Source organism: Melanostigma gelatinosum, assembly GCF_949748355.1.
Source record: "Melanostigma gelatinosum genome assembly, chromosome: 7".
NCBI lineage: Eukaryota > Metazoa > Chordata > Actinopteri > Perciformes > Zoarcidae > Melanostigma > Melanostigma gelatinosum.
Window position 1 is genome coordinate 12,343,824 of NC_136640.1, and position 23,398 is coordinate 12,367,221.

Here is a 23,398-nt window from a genome sequence, read left to right on the forward strand (position 1 = left end):
CTCATCTTCCGGCTTCCACCGTACGCAGTGTCCGGTCAAGATGGCGTCTCAGCAGCAGCAGCAGCCCGGCGGGCCGATGTCTCAGCCCGGATTACAGGCTACTGCATTACAACAACAACAACAACAACAACAACAGCAGCAATTGAGCCAACAGCAAGACGTTGATCCAGTACATAAATTCAAAATGCTTATTCCACAGTTGAAAGAGAGTCTGCAGGTAAGTGTGCCCAAAAGCATCTGATCACAACAGCTAAAGTTGGTTGAACGAGTTCACAGAACACATGAAGATCTGCCGCAATGTGCCTAAAAACATACCGCTTTATTTTTCACTTTCAGAATCTCATGAAGATTGCATCCCTGAATTTGGCCCATAACACCACGATTGACAACGGCATGTAAGTTGGCTGGTTTGTGCGGAACGTTTACATTAAAACAATGCCTGGTCACTGAAGGAAGATGTGTCTGATCTTTTTGTTTCTTCTGGTTTAGCAAAAGCAGCGACACGTCTGTTCAGCGCTTTGACAAGAGCCTGGAGGAGTTTTATGCCCTCTGCGATCAACTGGAGCTGTGTTTGGTAAGACGTCAACACAATACACACTCAACCAAAATGTTGCTCAAGCCTGTCAAGCCATATCAACATTCATTTGAGGATTGAGTCACTATAAGACACTACCAACTTACCTCTCAGCATTGCTTTAAAGGTAAATGTAGTGATGCATACACTGCAGCCACACTGCCTACTGCATTAATATAAGATTGGACATCAGGGAGAGTTTAATTAACGGTAGTCTGAATCAAGTTTTCCTGTCCCGTAGTCTTAATTGAGAAGCTTTTTCAGCCCAGGTGGCCGTCTGTGTGTACCACACACTACGTGTACTGTATCCACACTTATATACCACACAAACTCACGTTGTGTCTCCTCTGTGCAGCGGCTGGCGTACGAGTGCCTCTCCCAGAGCATCGACAGCGCCAAACATTCACCCAACCTGGTCCCGACCGCCACCAAGCCGGACACGGTGCAGACAGAGTCCATGTCCTACACCCAATACCTCGGCATGATCAAGTCTCAGATCTCCTGCGCCAAAGATATCCACAACGCTTTGCTGGAGTGCTCCAAGAAGATCTCAGGGAAGGGGCCGCCTCAGGGAATCATGTAGACCTTGAATGAACTACCCCAACTCTTTCTACATCTGGTGACATTTTTGAGAAGGATGATGGATTTCCATATATGAGCTCTTCCCATATTCACATCCAAGTTTTGGTCAAGATGCTGTTTCATTTCTCAAGATCCTGTATATTTGGTTATGATTTTTTTTTTGTTGAAGTAAGTTATGTCTCTTGTAAACGCTGTGTAAATATTCCAGATAAAAAGTCATGTTCTAAGACGACCAGAAGGTGGTGGCAGAGTTGTACCTGCCGACTCAATATTCACAAGTCTTTTGTAGCTCATTTGTATTGAATAATAAAACACTTTTTACTGCTTCTTATGTTGAAAAAGAGTATTTATATTTGTTCAACTATACAGGTCAATTACTACACAGTTCAGTTTTCCATTTAATTAGTTTGTCCGCAGCGGACAAATAACGCTGGAAGTAGTCGAAGGGAAGAACATGTTCGACTTTACATTTACAGAGGCAGGAGAATGAAGTATCTTTCCAATAAAGTCGGTCACATGCATTGAGTAATGGCCGCTCTTTGTCCTCGGAGGATCTTGTAAAAGAAGTATCTGGTTTCACTCGTATTGAAGCAGCAGTGTTGATATAGTGGGTCAACAAAACAGCAGCCTTGGGGATTTAAAGAATATACTTGTTAAGACGGTGCAATCCGCTTCAAGGATTCATACATTTATAAGTGCCTTTACCAGTTTGAATGATTCCTTTTCAGTGTGTTCCCTCCTGTCACATGACGCATCAGAGAGGCATAAGCTTGACCCATATAGTCTATTGTTGAACACCCTGAGAAGTTTGCTTGAATGACCCACCTTCCATGTTAGATTAACATACTAAGAAGACAGGAAACTGAGGATTTGGACCCTTCGTCAGCTGTATATTGTTCCTCGTGCCCGTCCTATCTGTATGTTGAAGGTAAAGGCGTAATGAAGTCTGATACACAGGCACGTGAGAGGGGAGCCTGGTGGGCCTGCAGCTGTGTAACATCTCAGATCAATCTGAGGTACTGACAAGTTCTTAGATCCAAAAATAGTACTGCGGGTCACTACCGAGCACAAAACACACACACGTGCTCCCACAGACCCTCTGCAGGCCTACAGTTACATACAGAGTTGTTCCATTGAAACTAACTTCAACACAGAACTGTTTTGGGACTGTTAAAATACAAAATGAAAACAGGAAAACACTGGAAGTCTTTCTTACGTTTCTTATTGATAGAAAATTTTTTGAAAAACCCCAAAAGATTCATCTTTATATTTTTATTTTCAGACCATGCTCTGTGTTGACACAACTTATTTTTTAAAGCTTGAAAAAATATACAATAACAAAAATTAGAATTATTGAGAATAATCCCGACTTTGTCAAGATATCGCGCTACGCAGCACAAAGCATGAAAAACAAGAGAAACCAAAGTAACATATAAAAAGGGAAAAGTATTATTTTTCTTTTTACAAAGATTACAGCAGATAAAATACATATATTTCGAGCACCAGGTACGAGACAATATCATTACAAAAAGACAATTGAGACATTGTCTAAGTGCATTAGTGGATTTGAAACGGTCAATCAGTCACTAAATTGTGTGCCCTGTTGCATGATACAAATCTGATGCCAAATCACATAAATGAAGTGCTCTTAGACTGTGAATGTGTTGTGCTGTACGTAATGCCTACCACCACTACATCCAGAGAAACACCAATCACCCTTTTAGTTTCCTGGTCGCAGTGAGCGATAAAGGTTTGTAACTTTACTGTGATGTTCTATAAGCATATAAGAGAATTAATACAGGTCAAGAGTTGCACTGCTGGTTTGCATGCTCTACAGCCAACACACTACAGATTCTTTATTCTTTCTCTTTATGTTTTCGAACTCAAGCGTGAGCTGAGCTAAGATTCAACATATTAACAGTCAGATGGAAGGAGTCATTTGACCCAAAAAAACAGAAAACATTCACTGTAACGGGGCAGCCATCGACAGCGGGGTTCAATTCATATTGTTTACTGTGCTTTGGAAAATGGGCAGCAGAAATGTAAAACGTAGTCTTATACATGTTCCAAAATCTGGGTCAGTGCCTTCTGATTCTGTCCATATGATGACAGGTTGTGTGTGTGTGTGTGTGTGTGTGTGTGTGTGTGTGTGTGTGTGTGTGTGTGCGAGGGGGTACAGAGCACCCGAGTGTACTGCATGATTCTTGAAAGACTTTAATAAGCACACAAACAGCTGTTTCACTGCTTTGTCGAGCCTGAGCCTTTCATGTTGCTTTCACCCTCAGTCTTGCCCTTTGATTGGTCACTGTGGGAAATACAAAATAATCACAGTTCAAATGGTAAATTAACTGCAGTATCATAACATGATAACAACATACTTAACAAAGCGTACTGTGTGTATTTGCCACCAGCGTCTCCAACCTGTTTGTCATTTGATCCTGAACTGCAGATCCACATGTGGTCGGAGAGTGTAATACTGACCTGTCGTCCTGCTCAGAACCGGTGAGGGCTGCGCGGTGAACACCACAGGGTAGGGGTTCATCCAGACGAAACATTGGGCCAGGTGGTGGAACCTTGGACACCTCCTGCTGCCACTCATCGTCAAAAGACTGTGCTTCAGCTGGGGGCAGAGGATCAGGATCACGTTAGGGAATGTTCTGTCTGTGGACTGGCGGCCTGGAAATACGCAGACAGCGGCACCGACAGTGGAATAATGCTGTGCTTAACTGAACACGTTCACTGACTTTATCAAAACACATAAAAGATGTATGAGCCACATATTTACTGTTTAACTGACGTTATAATGGTGTTTTGGTTTTGTGATGTTGTTAAAAATGGTACTTAACTCAATGACACAATTAGAAGGATCACTGTAGCTCCTCCATACAGTTACAGTTTCTGAGTGGGACCCTCCACATTTATAGAACAACCACGCGTAGCTACTGCAACAACTCCATAACAAAGCAGAATCCAGGTTTGAGAGCAGACCATCACTTTAACATACATTCATCGATATTCTGAAAGTCCTGGTTGAACTCCTTCTGTCCTGTTTTCTTGTTGTATTTCTTCTCAACAACGTGTCCCCTGTCCTGGATGTGGTGAGCAATGGACATCTTCTCCAGACCACTCTCAGAGTCTTTAACTGCTTGCCGGGTCTCCTTGATCTGGTGATAAAACCCATCAGACACATCAGTTGGTCCAGTCAAAAATGAATTAATTTGAGCCATTGACATATTTATTTCCTTTACTCCTGACATAAAAGAGCCATTAGTAGTAATGGCTGCATTCCATTTAGGAGTACCTGTTCGAGGGCCCTGTTATTGTGTATGCAGGATAACTTAGGGCCTGTGTCCACATAGCGCCCTTTTCAGGCAGAAAAGCGGCCGCAGGTCGCTGGGTAGCTCTTCATCACAAGGCGTACCGTAATAAAAGACTCACCAGCAACATTCAGTCTGTGTCCGGCGGATCTGCTTCCACAAATGGGCGTTTCCATCTTTGTTATGTTAGTGCTTGTCCAAAATGTGAAGTTTAGGTGAGACAGACACGGCCCAAACAAACGTCTCCTCCATTTACGACACTGACATCAGCAGCGCTTTTCTGAAAAGTTCAGAGATTTTCCACTTGAAGAGCTCTCTCCTCATTGGGAACAATTGAAAAAGAAAGACGCTGGCGCTATGTGGACACATGTGGACATGATTTATGGCTCACATTAGTGGAACAGAGCCATCATATGCCGCTGAGAGAAAAGTTTGCTTGCGCTAATGTTCTTGCAAAGAGGGGCCCATGGTGAAGTTGTCACCATGATCACTTATCTACAGACACATATACTTCTGTGAGCTCAATGTACTGAACTGTATTCTAATGTACTGTGATTTATGATGGAGTAACACATCTGCTGGAGTGCTTACCCCTCCAGGGGCCCGGTGTGTCGATGAGCTCGCCTGGAAGACCTTGGGAGCCTCATTTCCAACCTTTGAATATGTCATGACCGATGAGGAGCTGAATGAGTAAGCGTTAGAATCTGTGGACGTGTTCTCCTGAAACACACAAACAACGTACTGTTAAGCAGCTACACAGTTGATGTACCGCAACAGTCTGAGAAAGCAGCACAACACAAGGAGGAGAACACAAAAATCATTTCACTCACAACGTTTCTGTGCATCTCCTGCATCCTGTTCTTCATGCCGGACATCATGTTGTCGAACATGCCGAAAGGGTTCCGAGTCATTTCCTGCACCAACACGAAGGGGAAAAGAACAGCCAAAGGTCAGAGGAGTCGAATAGTCGGGCGCGCATGCCGCAAGGTCGCTAGGCATTATCAGCTCATAAACGATTCCATCATGTATACAAACATACGCGCACAGAGTACAGTGAGCTAAATGTGGCTAACATGTGTTCCATCTGGGACACTGCAACCTGAACGTTGACATTTTATCACCTCGCCATTTGTGACATGGATTAATAACAGTCATTGCGAAACTACTAGTCAAGTCCAGCACGCGAGTATCGTCTTTATTTCGTTTTTTTCTTTCTGTATGGATCATTTAAAGGTCGCCAACATGCTCCAATTCTGTGCTGCTTTTACCAAAAACATACCATGTTTTCAATAACAACACTTGATTCAATTTCACTTGACTGCAAGTTCAAGGTTGGCTTTATTGCATTCTTGCTTGTAATATTTGTTAACAGCCATGTGAAGTGATTTATTAAAATAAAAAACACAATTGAATCACCGTCCTCGTTATATAAATGCACAGCATCCCATATAACTGGATGGTAACGAAAACCTTTCTTCGTTCTTAAGACCCTGTGCATGTTCACATTTTCCTAATAAATACATGAATCAAGTTTCTGTAGGTCACAGTTGAGGTGCCACCTTTGCCTCAAGTCTCAAGACTTTGACTCAAGTCAGTCAAACATGTCGCAGTGAGATGCCAGGACAGCACATATAAGATTTTACAAACCTCAGAAAGCAACTCACTGGTCCTTCCGTATACTGGTGCTTTTTGGAGTTAGTTCATTTGTAATGCACACTTCAAATATTCCCCAAATTCTTCAAATGATTTGTTATTATTATTGTAAATGTATATCAATATAACGTAATTTAACTTTGTTTCACAGTGAAACTTGATGCCTCATCATACTGCATATGGAACAGGCATGTTGCTTGTAATGCTGTTTTTGCCCATGAACCTGAACAAAAGAAATCCTGATATTGGGTAAAGATTGGCCAATATATAAGTAACTTTACTTACCACTTCACACAGTGTCCGTGGAGAGATGAAATGTAGTATTTACTACATTAACTAGCACTTTGCAGATCGTACTTTATCCTTCGATAGGACATGTACCAGTGCACTGTCACAGCCTGTACATGCTGAGGGTGAAGTGCTGGTGCCCTCAAAGAGCACAGGTAGGAAGCAAGCAACGGGTTCAGGTTCAACCATACTGCACCGGAGTCAATATGATGATTAAAAATAACTCAGTCTTGTGTGCATGGATTGGCGTGATGGCTTAGATTAGATTTAATGTAGAGGAATACATTGTGACCCTTTTACTGACCACTTCGAGTCAAGTTATAAAGTCAGAGCATGAACTTTGAAACTATTTAAAAGAGAAGTATGACCAGCAGTGACCAGCTCATATCCTGAGGATTCAAATAATATCAGTGTAGCAACACAGCACATATTGTATTTGTATAGCATGTTACACACACACGTAGACACACACACACACATACATCTCGCCTTTTAGCAGTTTGTTGAGGTTGTTGCCAGTAAGCTGTTAGGTTGTCTTACATCACTGACTAAGCCCATGACACAGCTACACGGAGCTCTCCCCACGGCCTTAAGCACAACCCCTCAAGGCCATGAACCTTCTGGGAGTGAGGAGGCAGCGGTCTGCAGCCTTCAGTCAGACCCCGTGTTCTCTGGTCCAAAACCGCAGGATAAGCATCTCAACAGCCGTCGCTATGCGGGTGTGTGTGTGTTTTCTTGGCGTGTGATGCACAGGGGTATTGTGCGTAATCAGTGGGGTGTTGAATGACTTGTGTTCCATGTGTAATTGGGTCGCATTGCCAGAGATTAGCATGGGTTCAACACTGAAACTGAGCTTCATTCTAGGAAGGCTGGGCGGATCAGTCAGAACAGGGCTCTAGCAGGGATCAGAGAGTCTGCTCTCTCAGCTCTTTTCAAATGTCAAGCTGATGTAAAACGCTCCTGACCGGTATCTATGAAGCCTCGCAGCCAATTTTATCCCAGAGTGGCATCTATGAACTAATAAATGCCAGTTACATATCTACCAGCATTATATTTAGCCCGGGGGTTGAGCACAGGAGAGATTGAGGGTGCACGACAAGGAATGTAGACCCAGTGGTCTTTAACACATTATTTTGAGCTGTCTGGACTACTGCAGATTGACAGTCTCTCTATCGCTCTCTCTCTCAATAGGACATTGAACTGCCACTGTGCCCTCTGAGGCAGGCCGCTCCTGGGGGAGCTATGAGTTACACCATAGGGGACATGTGCTGTGGATATGATTCATACTTAAAAGTAAAAGTGAGAGTTGTGCTGCAAATGCATTGCTCCCATGAAGTGCTGCATCATCACCAGGAAAGTTAAAGGCATTATGTTAAATTCATGCTCAAAGTACCAGAAGAGCAAAGCGAAGGAGGCACTGAATCCCATGGTGGTGGTGTAGGAACTGCTTAATTTCACATTGCCACACATTTTAATTTTAAGAGCAAAATCTTGCATGAGGGCATAATCATACTCCACTGCAGTCATAAACCATAGAATCAATCAATGAAACTACATCTCGCTGATCATTTTATAAACAAGTGCCCTGATGAATGAGTGCCTTGAAGGGTGATAGGAACCAGGTGGTGGGTGTTGGCAAGAAACTGGGAAAATATGAGAACTCATAGCAGCCTTGGAAGGTAAGATGGAGCTTATTTTCTCATTGGGAATCTAAGGGTCAACAAGTTCATACAAGAAGTACAAGCCTTCCAACATTATGTGATCAATGTGTGTGTGTGTGTGTAAAGTTCGGTGTTCCTTTGCATGCTGTGACTGTGTGTAACCGAGCTTGTGTTTTAATACTGTGTGTGTGTGTGTGTGTGTGTGTGTGTGTTTATGTGTGTGTTGCGGGCACATTTGTGCCTGCGATATTGGAGAGCAGTATGAGCGTGAGCTGTCTGTCATCTAGCCGCTTATTGCACCAGCACTGCCAAGGCACGTTCTGCCAAACAGATGGACCAAAAGAGCAACAAGGAGAAAACAGAGTGTCCATGACATCCGTACACATGCCTTTCCAAAGCCAACAAACACAGCACCCGAGCGTCAGCCCTCTGACCACGGCTGGGCACCGCTCGACTGCTCCTCGTCTTCAGATAAAAGACTGTGTGTGGGAGTTAGAGTGCAGAGTTGTGTGAGAAAAACTGTGAATTATTATGGTAATTTAGTTACCCTTAATTGTATGTATCTTACCAAGAGAGTAGGTGTTCTGTTTATTGTTTGTGACAAACAAAGCAGCTAGGGATCGGGATCCGCTATAGATATGAACCACAAAGATCTCACATCTGCATCTCCCGTACAAATGTCCATGTATGAATCAAGAGAAAAAGATCACGTGTGTCACACGATCCTTCTCCATATCACAGAGAGACCTCACTAATTATTATTCTATCGCCACGACTCAGCAGAACCCTAACTCCTCATATCTTAAAGTTCTCTTTAAAAAAGAAAATAAAACGATATCAAGTCCGACAACATGTGAGACATACACAAAACAGTATGTTACTCCTAATATTATATTAAGTCATTTGTTTGGACTGACATTTTGCAGTGCAGCTCTATTTCACCCACTGTCACGGAGGTCATTAGTCAAGAACTCACTGCTCCTCCTCAGCTGGCATTAGCTAGTTAATGGCATGATGATAATGCAGAGAAAGCAGGCTGCTGGCTATTGAGGCCAGGCTTCTAATGAAAGTCATTATCAAGGATAAATCTACAGGCTCTCATGAGATTGTGGGATTAAAGCAGGTGACGGGGACTAAGTTTGACTTAGCAGGCCCCCTGTAGTACAGGGGGCTGATTTGGGAAAGGTGAACGGGTGCAAAACATGGCAGACCAAAACTATCTCCCTGCCTTTTCATTACTACGCTGCACAAATAACATCGACATGTTCTGGGCTGAATGATATCAAAATAAACTGTTATTTTCAGCAGCATCTCAGCAGAGCAAAGGCAGAATTCTCTGGGGTCCTATTGGTTTGAGAGTTAAAGAAGTCTGTGTGTGTATTCACAAGTAAATAGTGTGTCAGTGGAACAATGCACTATAAATAGGGCTCCTCAGAGCTCGATATAACTGTCCAGAGAGGCCAAGGGGGTTGCCCTTCTGCTAAACCAAAGACTCACATGGCCCCATACCTTAGTGAGTGGGGCTCCAGTTACACTGTGAGTGGCCAGCTTCCACGATAACCTCAGTAAACTTAGCACTTCCTCCAAACACTAGCCTTCTGTGGTTATACGCAGATGAGCAGCGGAGAGGGTCATAAGGCCTAATCGTAGAAGCAAAATGCTGAAGCAGGGCCTTCAGCCTTCGTCCCACTTAGACCCAAATTATACGTATGTAGGTTTGTCAGCGGATGATGGAATACACTGGCTAGAGCTTTATTCCTTATCACTTAGGTCCACAATTAGACAAACCACTCATGACTGTAAGAGGAGTGCTTTTTGAAATGCATGTTCTCACCCTATGTTCGCCCCTCAGTGCCAGGGACGAGCTTGGATGTTCCGACATGTCACGACCACAGTTTCTCCCGTCCATTATGCTGGGCACTGTGGGTCCACCGTACGGCTCAGAGAAGCTGCGCATCATCTGCCGCATATGTTCCCTGTGAGCCCGCATTGGATCCCTAAGGCAGAGGAAGAGGAAGTAAAGACAAAGTCAATCTCAACATCCACTTAGGAATTATAAGCAAATCTCCATGATGATAATTTAAGGGACCGCAAAAACCATGATAACGGTTCCTGGAGAGGAACATTTAAATGCCTCTGCACCAGACACAGGACTCGATGCAAATCCTTTACCACCCTGGAGTTTATTCAAGATATATTCTTGAATAAAGACAATAAATTGAAATGAGAGGCAGGCACCCCTAAGGACTTAGAAGTCAGATCAAGTGCGGCCACACTAACTCAGCAGGTGTTCACCAATGCAATAAGTCCAAGTGACTGCAGCACACAGTCTCAGTTTATTCAAATAAGATTATTAGTAGATTATTAGTAGTATTATCCATCACTTTCTCTAAATTGCACTGGAAATTCTGTCACTGAAAACTTTTATTCCTTAAGCGATACAAACAAGAAACTACATGTTTAGTAGCCTATGTGGATGGAAGCTACATGGTAAGATATCTTGCAATTTTATTTACCTTTTAATTAAGCTTATTTAAAAAAAGTTAACATAAGAAACAGTGTCAGTCCAGCAGTCGTTGCGTTGTAACAGTTTCCTTAAAGTGCAACAGAAATGGCTAATGTTGAAATTATATTAACAAGTTATGGATGTGTTATTTCATGAACTAATTCTGTTAACAAGCTGTTCATCTGTGCAGGCAGACATATTTTAATATTCTATAAGTTACAAATCTAGTGAGCAAACATGAACCATTAAGTTTCGAAAACATTTCAACAATAACAGTTGTGCTATTATAGATTCAATTCAACAATTGAACTAGAACGTTACTCACGAGAAGAACGGATCCTCATCAAACTCGCCGCGATGACTGTTGAACATTTCCACGGATTTTGCGGCTGTAAACAAAATATGAGATTTAAGATTCTCATAAAAAAGTAATCCGTTCGTGCCACAGGTGTCCCAGCAGCACACGAACACACACACCGCTCAGCCTCGGTAATGTCACCATGGAGGAGGTGGCAATATGATTTGGAACCAAATTCACTGTGACACCAGCCACGTGACGCGACCCCGGCCGTCGGATTGGCTGGTTATTCGGAGCTTTGAACAGGTTCAATCCGCGCGCCGTGTGTTTATGTTGTGTGTGGCTGCAAACGGGCTGCATAACCTCTATGCTGCAACTTATACCAATTTAAAACGACAGAAATATCAATGGCTTTTATTGTGAAGGAGAAATCCCACGAGGCAGCTCTCTATTTGGTTTCTGAAGTGATTCTTGGTTTGGTTATTGTAGTCAGTGTGTGAAGGCAATTTTTTGGGACAGCCACTGTGAGGAGGGCAGCCACACACATTTTACTCTCACAGCAGAGCTTCATTTGTGTGCTTGCCATAGCGAATCATTTTGTACATTCTGATTTCTTTTTTTCATTACAACACTGACTATTTGGAGGGTGCTGGAGTGATACACCGTGTCCCAGACTCAGTATAGATTTACCATCTGGCTGTTCCACAAATAGACTCCACACTGCCTTGAATCCCCCTCAAACAGGGACACAACATTGAGTAAACATAAACCTTTTGACTATTATATATATTTAAGAGGAGAGAAAAGTTTAGGGCAGGTGAGAAGACATTTAATCCAGTCTTGTGTCAATCCTGATGCAGACCAAATAGATAAGGTGACCTAAGAGTGAGTCAGGCTACTTTAAAGTGCCTGGAGGACAGGGTGACTGATGTATCTATGTCTATCAGTAGATACTGCTATTTTACCTTAAAGAGTGTCAGAGGTTTTTGGTGAAGAGACAGATACTGTTTCTATCAATTTAGTCCCACTTAAAGGTTTCTCGCTATCATTCACCCACAAAAGCACAAGACAGTTTTCACTCAGAAAAATCACATCTACCTTTATTGAACTAGTTGATTACAAAAGACAAAATGTACCAAATTCTACATCTAAACGGTAAAACACATCACCATATCTGACTGTAAGATCTTTAGTCATTAAAAATAAATGAAGTCAGATTAAGAACAGCAGATCGTTCAATTGAATTACATTAATAAAATAATAAGCACATCAAGACCAAAAAGTGTTCATTTCAAGTCACTCTCACAGGTTTTTACAAAAGGAGGAGACATTAGTGAAAGGGTAAAGTAATAAACTAAAACAAGACAGATTGGGACAAAATAAAAGCAGCTCAAACTGCTCCGGGAACATGACGGATCTGCTGGTGCCCATCAGGTCACAAGGTCACAGGACTTCCCATGAGCCTCTCCTGCCGCAGCAATATCAACCTGTTGTGCCACAGCTCCTCTGCCCTCTCCTTGTCCATGAACAACTGCAAGACAGTGTAGGGAGGAGACGTTAGAGATACGTTAAATCGTAGGGCACGGCATTTGTAAAAAAGTATGCTACTGAAAAAGAACAACATTAAAATTGCATTTCTGGTATGTGAAGGTATAAAATCTGAATCTGAAACCATCAAATGTTTTGCATTTTTCGCTTGCAAAGTGACTTAAACAATAATCAGTTCAAATCAAATACTGTTTCATAAATCCATTATCAAAATAGTTTATCAATTCATTTTTACAACGGTTTTAACGAGCTTACAGCCAGTTCGCAACATGTTCGTGATCTTTGTAGCCCTCTGAAAGCAAACGTGTGTGTGTGTGTTTTATTACACTGCCTGTCTAAATAAAGGTACACAGAAACATAATACACACATTATGCACCCATGCACCCAATGTGGACTTCTGAGTCTCAGTGACGACTCTCTAATCTAATGGATCTCATATGTCATATTAGTCTTTCCCTGTCTGCTCCCTTCAAAAAATGCACATGAGAAAAAAACCCTGTATTTTAAAAACATCTGCGGGCCTAGCAGCGTGTTGACAGAAAAAGGCCTCCACATGTGACATTCATCACAGCATGTCAGCAGCAGTCATGGTATTGATTGTAAGAGGGCTATAAAACTGCTTCTGCAAGTGTCTGACGAATGAAGGCATCTGTTTACTAGGAAGTAACATAATGACCGTGAGGCCGAGAAGCAATGCAGATCTCTGTATTCACTACGTGTGTTTGTGTGAGGGTGCGAGATAATGTTGACACGATGCCTTCCATGTCTACATACCGCACATCTAGGCGATGATATGTGTCTCTTATTATGCAGATTGCAGAGCCACCTCGATCCTTCATATTCCTAACCTCCGCCGCTTACAGCTGCACTGCATGTTATCTGTGTGTTAGATTCAACACCAGTGAGTTCTCGTCTGTCGGCAGCGCGCCGGTGTCATGGTGCTAATGAGGCTGTGTGTGTGGGATGACAGTATCTGGGCTGGGCTAATGGGACTCATCTGTTCTAATTGGAAGCGGAGCTGGAGCTGAGGCCGGGGCCCGCCTGGGGCATATTGCTACCATACATCAGCCTGTCTGAGGGGGTGCATGCGTGGTGCATTTGAGCTGGAGGGGGTGGGGGGGGGGGGGGTGTGGGCAGTGTGTGTGAATGCGTGTGCTTATTTGAGGGGGTTATCTGCATACGTCAGGGCATAACTTAGTTTCCCCCAGTGGAGATAGATGACTGGGAAGCCCCAGGGAGCGTTATTGGAGTTTAAAGTTTTCCTTCTCGTTTTTCATCATTCGTCTTCAGGCAGGGGAGGAGGTGATGTTAGGAGGCTATAATCTACTATACGAGGCGCAGTGTCAGAATTTGCAGGAACGGTGTAAATAGCGGCGGTGGTGTTAGTCGCTGCAGAGGTATTTTCTTTTTTAAAAAGGACAAAGTTTACAAAGTTTTTCTCATAAAAACAAGGTGGTACTAAAAGATGAAATAAAATGTCAGGAAGCAGGATCAACTTGAGCTGTGTCAGCAGTTTGAAAGTCGTTCATCGGTTTAGAAGTCTGTCGTAATGCATAGGGGGAAAGGGTTTGCCAGGTGAGAACTTACACTGGGGTGGGCGAGCGTGTCACTGTCATTGTAGACTATGGACAAGGGAATAGCGACGTCCTGAGGATCCGCGCCCTCTGGCTCCTGCTTCACCTCAGCTGGTTCAGTCTGTGCTCACAGAGATACACAAAACACACTGAGTCGTGTTGCACTCAAATGAAACGGAGCGCATTTAAATAATCCACAAGAGAACTGAAACACATAAAGAAACAGGATGAAACAGAAGCATATAAAGTGTAGATGCAACTCATTTTAGAAAAGAAGGAAAAATACTATTACATACATAGAATGGAGAAAAATGTAATATATTTGCGTACACTAAAAATGAAAAATATACCGTCAATATTGGTAGATATTACATACAGAGAAAATAAATGCAACATGAGATTTGTCCAGCAGATGGCAGTGAAAGTCGGGCTCATGAAATACACTTTTAGAAAGCAGCTTATTGATGGGAATCAGCTTCTATTCTGAATCTAATTGTATTTATCCGCGTATGTGTTTTTCTACATTTATCTACTCCACCTTATATTCTCTGTAAGTGAGTCTTAATTGTGCTACACCACCAACTGCAGCCTGAGTGCTTGTGCAAACACTTCAACCAATCAGCTGGCTTGGTCAGTGGTGTGACACTCTTTGTTACAGTTGAAGGAAATGGATCTTCTCCTTTCGTTATAACTGAACAAGGACTTAAAGTAAAGACAAGGGTTCTCCGTCCCCCTCATGTTTCCACCTGCAGAGTCCGAGCTGATAGAAGAAAATGTGATATTGAGAAGGGATTCTTCCTCCATCCCGAGAGGTATTACTTAAAAATATAACAAGCCTCGATTCATTTGGCAGGATACAAAAAGTTAAGCCAGATAGGAAACACACTGGCTGATAAGTAAGTTGCTGTGCCAAATACACAATTCTTAGTAATAATATGCTGAATGTACAGTACATTTTATAATTAAGGCAGCTTGCATGAAAAAGAAAAAGAAACGCTACACTGTAGCAGATAGGTTTCACTGGGTTATCCTCGTCAACAGTGGCTTAAAAAAAAGATGAATGGTCACAACTCTTGGCTAAATGGTTATCAATACTCAAACCAAATAAACATATATGTAAAATAAATATTTCGTAGGCACTCTCACACAATAATATGTTCAAATATATGTTAAATAACCCAAATATATCTACGACAGGGTTGTCAAACAATGTGTAAATGTGCGCTGTGTATCCAGCCATTATTCTCTTCTTTGCAGCCAGCGATGCGATGGAGCTAAACGACGATGAAATCTTCCCAACTCAGGATCAATCGTCTGGATGTCTTAAGTATTATTTGACTACTGATGAGGACCCAGGAGATTAATCTAAAAAAACATTGAAGAGCCGTTATGAAAATAATGTATGAAATTGAATTTGTATTTCATTAAAGCACTTCTGTTCTTTAAAAAAAAAAGCAACTGATTCAAATTCCCTCTCTCCCTTTATTGTACTTGAAGTTATATTTTCCTTAGAATTCGAAGAAAACACATTCTTCTACGTGATATTTTGTGGCGGTGATGTTACTGTATGAATCTAATCTTTATACACATGTGAGAGCAGATCTGACATGTGGGTGTGTGGAGAAGGAAAGCTACTACCCAGCTGGACAGTTGAACCTGGTTAAGTTTCAGTAAAGGAAAGGCAGAGTATACTGCGCAGTCCAAGCTGCCGCCACACCGGTCTCGACCTTTTGTCAGACTCACCAGGATGTGTCCCAAAAGCCAGTGCAGGTTGGCCGTCACGTGTTGTCGCCTATCTTTTCAAAACAGCCCTGAGCTCCCCCAACAAATCAAATTCCTGCTCCTTCAGAGACAGGGACATTTCAATAATGACGTCTGTTTTGTCTGCATCTGCACAACCAGAGGAGGGGGAGAAAGAGAGAGAGAGAGACAGACAGAGGGAGACGGAGGACGGCTGTTGCCTGCTGTGGCTTTTGTGTGGGTGCTGCCGCTTTGGAGGCGGCGAACAGTGGAGCGTCTGATGAAACCGTCTCAGGTCGGGAACAAACGGCGCTGAATGAATGTTTGATTTGGTCTGGGCTGTCTCTGGACAGACGGCACAGCGTTGCGGCGAGGGAAATTCAATAAGAGACGGAGTGAAAAGATAGAGAGAGTGAGGGGTAGGGAGAGAAAGGGGGACAGAACGCACCTTTATATCATCCCTGGATGATTTGAAAGCCTGAGGAACAAAGGAATCACTCTCGATAGCCTCGATGTCCTTTATCCTTCGCACTTGCTCCTCCAGAGAAGTTCCCTCTGAAACACATGTTACACAGAAGAGAGGTTATGAACAATGTGCACACACACACACACACACACACACACACACACACACACACACACACACACACACACACACACACACACACACACACACACACACACACACACACACGCACACACGCACACAGAGAGACACACAAAGGGTCAGCCATCCCATGTCATTTTCTGAAAGGCACCAGATTTCATTTGGACTGGGCTTAGTTGATTGCATGTTATCTCTCTGTATAATGCTCCTTGACACATACAATATCAAATATCTCATATTCCCCTATTTTAATCTTTAAAAAAAGCCAAGGGCATCGAGTCACCACAAAAGGAAAGTTGGCACAAAAAAAACAACTAACAAGATCATAGCCAGACAGTGAATTACACTCAGATAATGCATTCTAAAAGAATCAAAATATGAACACAAACTCACTGCAGTGTAATTTCATTATGGAGACTAAATGTGATTGGTGTCGTACACTTTTCATGTATCAGAAAGTATTTTGCTTTGTGCTTCTCCAATCTAACAAAAAGACAGAACGGGTTTCCGGTAAATTACTCTTGGATATGAACACATCAGGATTCTGCATATCAGATAACAAATCACTTCAAGAATTCAAGAGCAGTCTTTGTAGCGTAGGAGGGCAAAAATAGGTGTGCCAGGAAAGTTAGCAGCAGCAAGTCTGAATGCTCCCATTATTCTGTGGCTGCCAATCTCTCAGCTGATCAGTCAATATTCATCCCTCTCTCCCACATCCATCCGTCCTCTCCTGCACTCTCCCATCTCTCCAACTGTCAATCCAGCAGACATCCATGTTTCTCTGCTCCACTGATGTAGGCTGTGTCATGAAAACAAGTACACAAATGGGAACACACACACACACACAGACACACACACACACACACACACAAAGAACATCGGGTACGACAACTCCTCCCACATGTAGACGTGTGTTTGCAAACTTACATACTTTGCACTCACACTCACGACGACTGCCATGAGTACGTACATGCGGCATACACACGGACACACACACACACACACACACACGGACACACACACACACACGCACACACGGACACACAAACAGACAGACAAAGCATGCAATTGGAGCTAATAGCAGGAATTAATTCAATACATTAGTGGCTACAGAGAGGGTGTCACAACAGATCTTCATGGTCCTGGTGTTTAATGAATAAATGAATATTTGTTCCGGCTTTCACAGCAAAGCATCACATGCTATCTCTCACACACAAACACACACACAAACACACACACCAAAAGGCAAACACAACCCATTATAGTTCATAATAGCACTCTAACAAACTCGGTTTTGATTTAAATGCACTGCAGAATTGGATAACTGAGTGACAAGTGGAATTAAGCCATCCCATATGACAGATTATCAGCTTGTCATCCTGTGCTGCGAAGACGCGAGCAGAGACGCATTGCACAGCGGCTCCAAAAATAGTCACTACCTTGACTGGGCTGCTAGATGAAGTCTGAACACTGGCCCAATATCCTCCTGCAGACTGTGGCCTGTCCTTCACACCCACTATCACCGCCGCTCACTGCACACGGCTGCATGAGGCTGGAATGAAAGCTGAAACGCCCGTGACTGCCCGACAATTAATTCAGCACAATTTAATTCACTTTTTCAATTACCCATTCTCTGCTGTCCTTTGAGCATGAACGCCCTACATGAACAACTACACACACACACACACACACACACACACACACACACACACACACACACACACACACACACACACACACACACATCTGCAAGCATCTCCATGGCAGGCCCGTCTGTTGCTGGGATGTCCGTGTGCACTGCAGGAATCCATTAAGACCTCAGACTTTTTGACAAACACATTATTGGTCGATAAAATGACTTCCATATGCTGTTTGTCAGATGTCAGAGGGAAAAGATATGTATTTCATGAGAAAATCTAAAATAATGGACTTTGAGTGCGGGCCCAGCGAGCTTAGAGGCAGACAAAAATCAATAGCCGAGCTGGGCGAGCGCACTCCGCAGCTCGGAGAGGTCAAAGTTGATATTTAATGTTGACACATTATCCGGCAAATTAATTTAACAGACCAACTCAATTGTCACTGCATTAGGAACGCATCTGTGTCAGTGCTGAGAGGAGGATGAAGTGAAAGCTGAGAGAGAGAAAACTGACACAAAACAGACACAATTAAATGTTAAGTATGTACCGCTTTAAACGAGGTTATTAGCTCTCTGAAATGGACTACAACCATTACTGCGAACCAGGAAATGGGATCAAACTCAATCAATACACTTAGTTTTGAATCTGCAGATGAGAATCATGGGTCGCGACTGAGCAATGTATGTTAACATGTATATTGCATAGCCTTGCATGTTCACGTGTGTGTGTGTGTGTGTGTGCGTAAATAAAAGAGGCAGTCAGAAAACTCACTTGCCGTCTCATTACTGAAATTAGTTGGACAGACAGCAGTGCTGATGAGTGGCTCGCAATCAATAGACTATTGTTCTCTCTAAATAGCTGTTTGTCCACTTCATTGATTGAGACCAGAGGACGAGGAGAGAAAATCAAACCAGCCAATGAAAACAGATTTCAGCTCGTCTCCTTCAGCCTCGAAGACGAGAGGCGTTACGCAGCAGATGCACTTCCCCGCCAGAAGAGGGAGCTGTTCATCAACACATGTCCATGCAGCAGACCGAAGCCTTCGGCTACGCAGCGTCGTCTTTGTAAACTTGACTTTGGTCTACAGTTTGTCAATCAAGAGCAGCCGAGCTGAATATATTGCTGCTGCTGATTAATTCCAGTAATTGAGTGCACTAGCGTGCCAGCTAAATTACCGCAGCACTTGTTGTTGTGTGGAGAAAAAATAAATAAGAAGGAGAAGAAGTAACCGCTTGTTTTATTGAGGTCATGCAAATTGTGGCAAATATTTGCCGGTGTTTTGTAATTATATGGCATTTCATGAATTTATTAAAAATGATTATTTATGACGGGTAGTGTGACTTCAGCATGGTGAGCGCAATAAATATATTTGTGACAGGTTGTGTCAGAAAAATGGTGACTACCATTTTAATTCAGCCAGTTTAATCAAAGAATATATTGCTATTCAATTTGTCAAAGAAAGAGATTAAAATTCCCAAAGTTTTTGTTATAAATGTAATTTTTGTATATATTTCTAATTGCCTTCTCAATGTGTTTCACTGAGAATCTCATCACCGACACACAGGGTAGTGCAAACCAACAATGACATGAACTCCAGTTCTTAAAATACACGAGGCTAAACATTCATCTAACTTTGTAATCCATGCCCGGCTGTCAGATGTCCACACACGCTCACACACACACACACACACACACGCTCACACACGCACACACGCTCACACACGCTCTCACACACACACACACACGCTCACACACACACGCTCACACACCGCAACATCTCTTGGTTTCCCAGGTTTCACTAATGTGCCCTCCCCTCCGCTGCCCCACCTCTCTCCCTGCACCGCGGTAAAGATGTGTAATTCAATGCTCAATTTAGGCCCGTCTCAGTGGAGATTTTTTGCCTGCTAATTGATAGAAATTAAGCCATTAATCAAACCACTAGCCATCATTCAACCCAGGGAAGATGAATACAAACTTTCATAATAACCACCTTCCCCATTTTAGCCCTCATTAGCATTAATTTTTAATGTAATTATGCTATTCTTTTACACTGAGCTCATAAATTACTGCTCTTTTGTTGCTGGCTGGCCTTGTAAAATCCAAAGTAATGCTTTGTAGTCTGATCTTTAAGGCAATTACTGGTTTCTTCACTCTTTTATCTCCCTGCATTTCCAATAACCTGCTCTCTAATGATTTATCTCCGCTGTACCCCCCCCCCCCACCCCACCCCTCCAATCCCCTTCCCCGCTCTTTCTCTCTCTGCACCAGCGGCCAACTGCCCCGCTGCCAGCCTCCGCCTCCAATCCCCCATCCGCCCACATTCTCCCCATCTCTTTACAGCAGCCCCAGATACATCAGGGATGCACACAAACACATGCACGCTTGCCTCCACCGAGTTAACTATATTAACACACTCACGCGTGTATGAGTGTATTCGACGTGTCTGTGTGTGTGCGCGGTAACTTTGTTTACTATCTCCTATAGTCATTTTCCAGCTCGCCCTTCATTAGTGAATATCCAGCTCCAGCAATGGCGACAACACCGGGGGAATGCCAAGGTAAGAGACTGGCGCTCCATCTCACTCTCTTTCTCTCTCTTGGCTGGTCTCCTGTGCGTCTTACCTGTAGGCTAGCTGCTCTTGTTTATGTAACCCCTGAGCTGGGTAAACACACACACACACACACACACACACACGCATGCAGGCACACACTCGCAGAGCTTGGCATCAAACAGCTGAGTTAAGCTTAGCAGGGCTGCGTGCTAGGGGCGATAGAGGGGCTCCGGTCTGGCCCTGTTCTCAGCAGCAGCATCCTGGCTGCATCAAAGTCTTTACCATACGATTCTCCAGGCCCAAACAACAGGCTGCTCCAAAGCATGCCTGTGAATTGGACTGAGCAACAACAACAAAAAAAAAAGAAATGAAACAATAGGTTACTTATTAAAATCCGACTGATGGGGATTTCATTATCACCACCAAATGACTCTCTGTGAGACGTTTTGTCTCGCAGATGCGGATTTCCATTACGCTGTCATTAAAACAAATAAATAAAGAAACCTAATGCGTCTGCTTGGAGTCTACCAATGTTGCTGCTAATGAGATATTTAGTTGATAGGACATAGAAGTTTAAGCTTGTCTTACTTAGGCCCAGAGCCATCGAGTCAGACCTCTACTTCCACACAGAAAGCCAGGCGGCCAACTGGCGTTATTAAAAAGGTGTCTGTTGTGGGCCTTGGTTAGGTAATACTTTTAGACTGTATTGATTCGGGGCCACTGACAGGTTCTGATGTTAGCCCTGGAAATGCATCAAGTGGCAAATGAGCAGCTATTAGTCCCATTGATTTGCTGATTTCAATTGATAGCTAGCAGGCCAAAGCTGCACGTCAATATTTGCATAGCTAATACCCTGCAGCTTTAGGCATCGCAAAATGAGACCTCAATGAGTGAGTGAGACAGAAAAGAAAAGAGAGACAGAGAGAGAGAGATGCATTCAAAGATATAAAGAGAGGAGATGTGGATAATGAGAGGAGATGTGGATAATGGGAGCAGATAAATACAGATCAGCAACCCCGGAGGTAGGAGTAGGAGAAACACCTGAACCATCAAAACAATCCGAACGTCAAGAACAGCCAAACCACACTCCTCTGCACGGGTCTGTGGCTTTTCCAATGGTGTCGTTTGCAACAATGACAAGATGTGACGCTGATGCCTGTCTGACGCCTGTGGCTGCCGGGGTCACCGGGTCACACCAAATGAAGGGAAATTCTGACAGGCTGAGCCAGATGTCCCGGGTGCGTCCCCAAGGAGCGTGCGTATCTGTATGTATGTGTTTGTAAGTGCGTGCGCGAGCGGGGAGATGTCCAATGACCGAGCAGGTGGCTAAGTCTAATGCGCGTTCCCACGAGACCACACGGGCACATAATACGCACACGTCACTCATATATTACCTCCACCCCCCCCCCTCCTCTCCCCGCCTCCAAAACAGCCACATGTCTCCATAACCCGTGTCTCCTCAACAATGCACCTTCAACCACAAACACATGTGGGCCGAGCGATCCCCCTGCGGTGGTCACCTTGTTATCATAGTGTCAACTGGTCTCTGTGGAGTTTGCCGTCCCGTCACTGCCATCAGGGGCCTGTCACACACATCACTAACGCTCAGTTGTCTCCCTTTAACCTCCTAAATTGATAGTCAGGTCTGTAAGTTCTCTGAAAACGTGTGCATACATCCATAGTTGATCACATTCTTTGGATGCTGCAGCCTCGAGCATTTGTTGAACTTCGCAGATAGAGGCATGTGATATGTTTTTGTTGTATCTCATGCGATATCTATTTGGCATCAGGAAATGAAGAGCAGCTGGTGACTGAGTGTCACACACACACGCGCGCTCTCTCTTCTCGTGTCTCCTACTGATAGTGATCTCCCACTCTCCAGTCAATAAAGGTCTGAATGATGAATTAAAGACCCAAACAACCTGCTAATGACAGGATGACATGGCAGCCACGCGCTGTGCTCGACTATCTTCTTCCACATCTTTACTTATCCCCCCCTCCCTCCCCCCTCCCCTCTCTCCTGTCATTCAACCCCTTTCTACTCATCTATCCTCTCAACTTCCTCTCCTCGGCTGACCCCAGTTTAACTACTGTACAGTATATTCTCCCCATCTGTGCTAACAAACCCCGCTACTACAATTAACTGCATGTGTTTCGACTCCTTCTGTCGGCGTCCATTATGAAATCATAGGGAGGAACAATAGCTTGGCACCGGTCTATCCTTCCATACCTCGATCTATCGTGCACAATATACGACGGCTGAGACTGTATTTATAAGAAACCATGATGCGTGTTACTGCTCGATTCTGCCATCAAAAATGCACTTACTCATTGAAAGATTTGCTTCAGTGTTTGTTTGTTCATTTAAGTCTCACGCAATCCTCAGTCATAACCTTTTCAACTTTGATGAGACACATTTTGGAGGAAAATGGTACAAATCATGCAACATTAGTGCTTTCAAACACAGAGTTTTTATTACAGCTAAATCAAAAAGTAGCATACAGTATTTACTCGTAATTGGCTCAGCGGGAGAATTTACCATTGATCAAGGATGACATGTTTATTGTCGCCTTGTTGACATTATACCTGTCACTATCATGGGCATGAGTAATACATTCATTGCCAAAAACAAGCGTCTACCTTTCGGGAAAACGAGTACAAACAAAGCTTAAAAGCATCCACTGTATATCTACTGCATACAAGTCAGCTATTTATCTGAAATCCTAGCTAAGACCTGACTGCTCCTGCTGACCTGACTGCACGGCGCAAAACTGCAAACATAGTGGGCTAACCAAAACCAGGTGGGTGTGTTTCCCTCGCTCTCTCTGTGTGTGTGTGTGTGTGTGTGTGTGTGTGAGGGG

The 23,398-nt window shown here is 43.4% G+C and overlaps 3 protein-coding genes across 3 annotated transcripts in view; 1 reads left to right on the forward strand and 2 right to left on the reverse strand.

Annotated features, from left to right (window-relative positions):
* Window positions 1-40: 40 nt before the first annotated feature.
* On the forward strand, window positions 41-1,483 carry med29 (mediator complex subunit 29; the record flags this gene model as incomplete). Its single annotated transcript, XM_079271730.1, has 4 exons — window positions 41-217; window positions 337-395; window positions 490-574; window positions 930-1,483. 4 exons carry the CDS (start codon window positions 41-43, stop codon window positions 1,155-1,157), a joined length of 549 nt encoding a protein of 182 aa, XP_079127856.1. The 3' UTR covers window positions 1,158-1,483.
* Window positions 1,472-11,069, reverse strand: mlf1 (myeloid leukemia factor 1). Its single transcript, XM_079271729.1, has 7 exons — window positions 10,907-11,069; window positions 9,910-10,072; window positions 5,304-5,387; window positions 5,065-5,193; window positions 4,161-4,320; window positions 3,638-3,776; window positions 1,472-3,461 (listed from the first exon to the last, which is right to left on the reverse strand). Exons 1-7 carry the CDS (start codon window positions 10,951-10,953, stop codon window positions 3,395-3,397), a joined length of 789 nt encoding a protein of 262 aa, XP_079127855.1. The 5' UTR covers window positions 10,954-11,069; the 3' UTR covers window positions 1,472-3,394.
* Window positions 11,070-11,975: 906 nt separating this feature from the next.
* Window positions 11,976-23,398, reverse strand: part of rsrc1 (arginine/serine-rich coiled-coil 1) — a 106,041-nt gene continuing 94,618 nt past the window's right edge. Inside the window, exons 8-10 of the mRNA XM_079271373.1 lie at window positions 16,191-16,297; window positions 14,016-14,123; window positions 11,976-12,410 (exon numbers count right to left, since the gene is read on the reverse strand). Coding sequence (XP_079127499.1) covers window positions 12,315-12,410; window positions 14,016-14,123; window positions 16,191-16,297 — 311 coding nt within the window. The 3' untranslated portion in view covers window positions 11,976-12,314. The remainder of the gene's footprint in view (window positions 12,411-14,015; window positions 14,124-16,190; window positions 16,298-23,398) is intronic.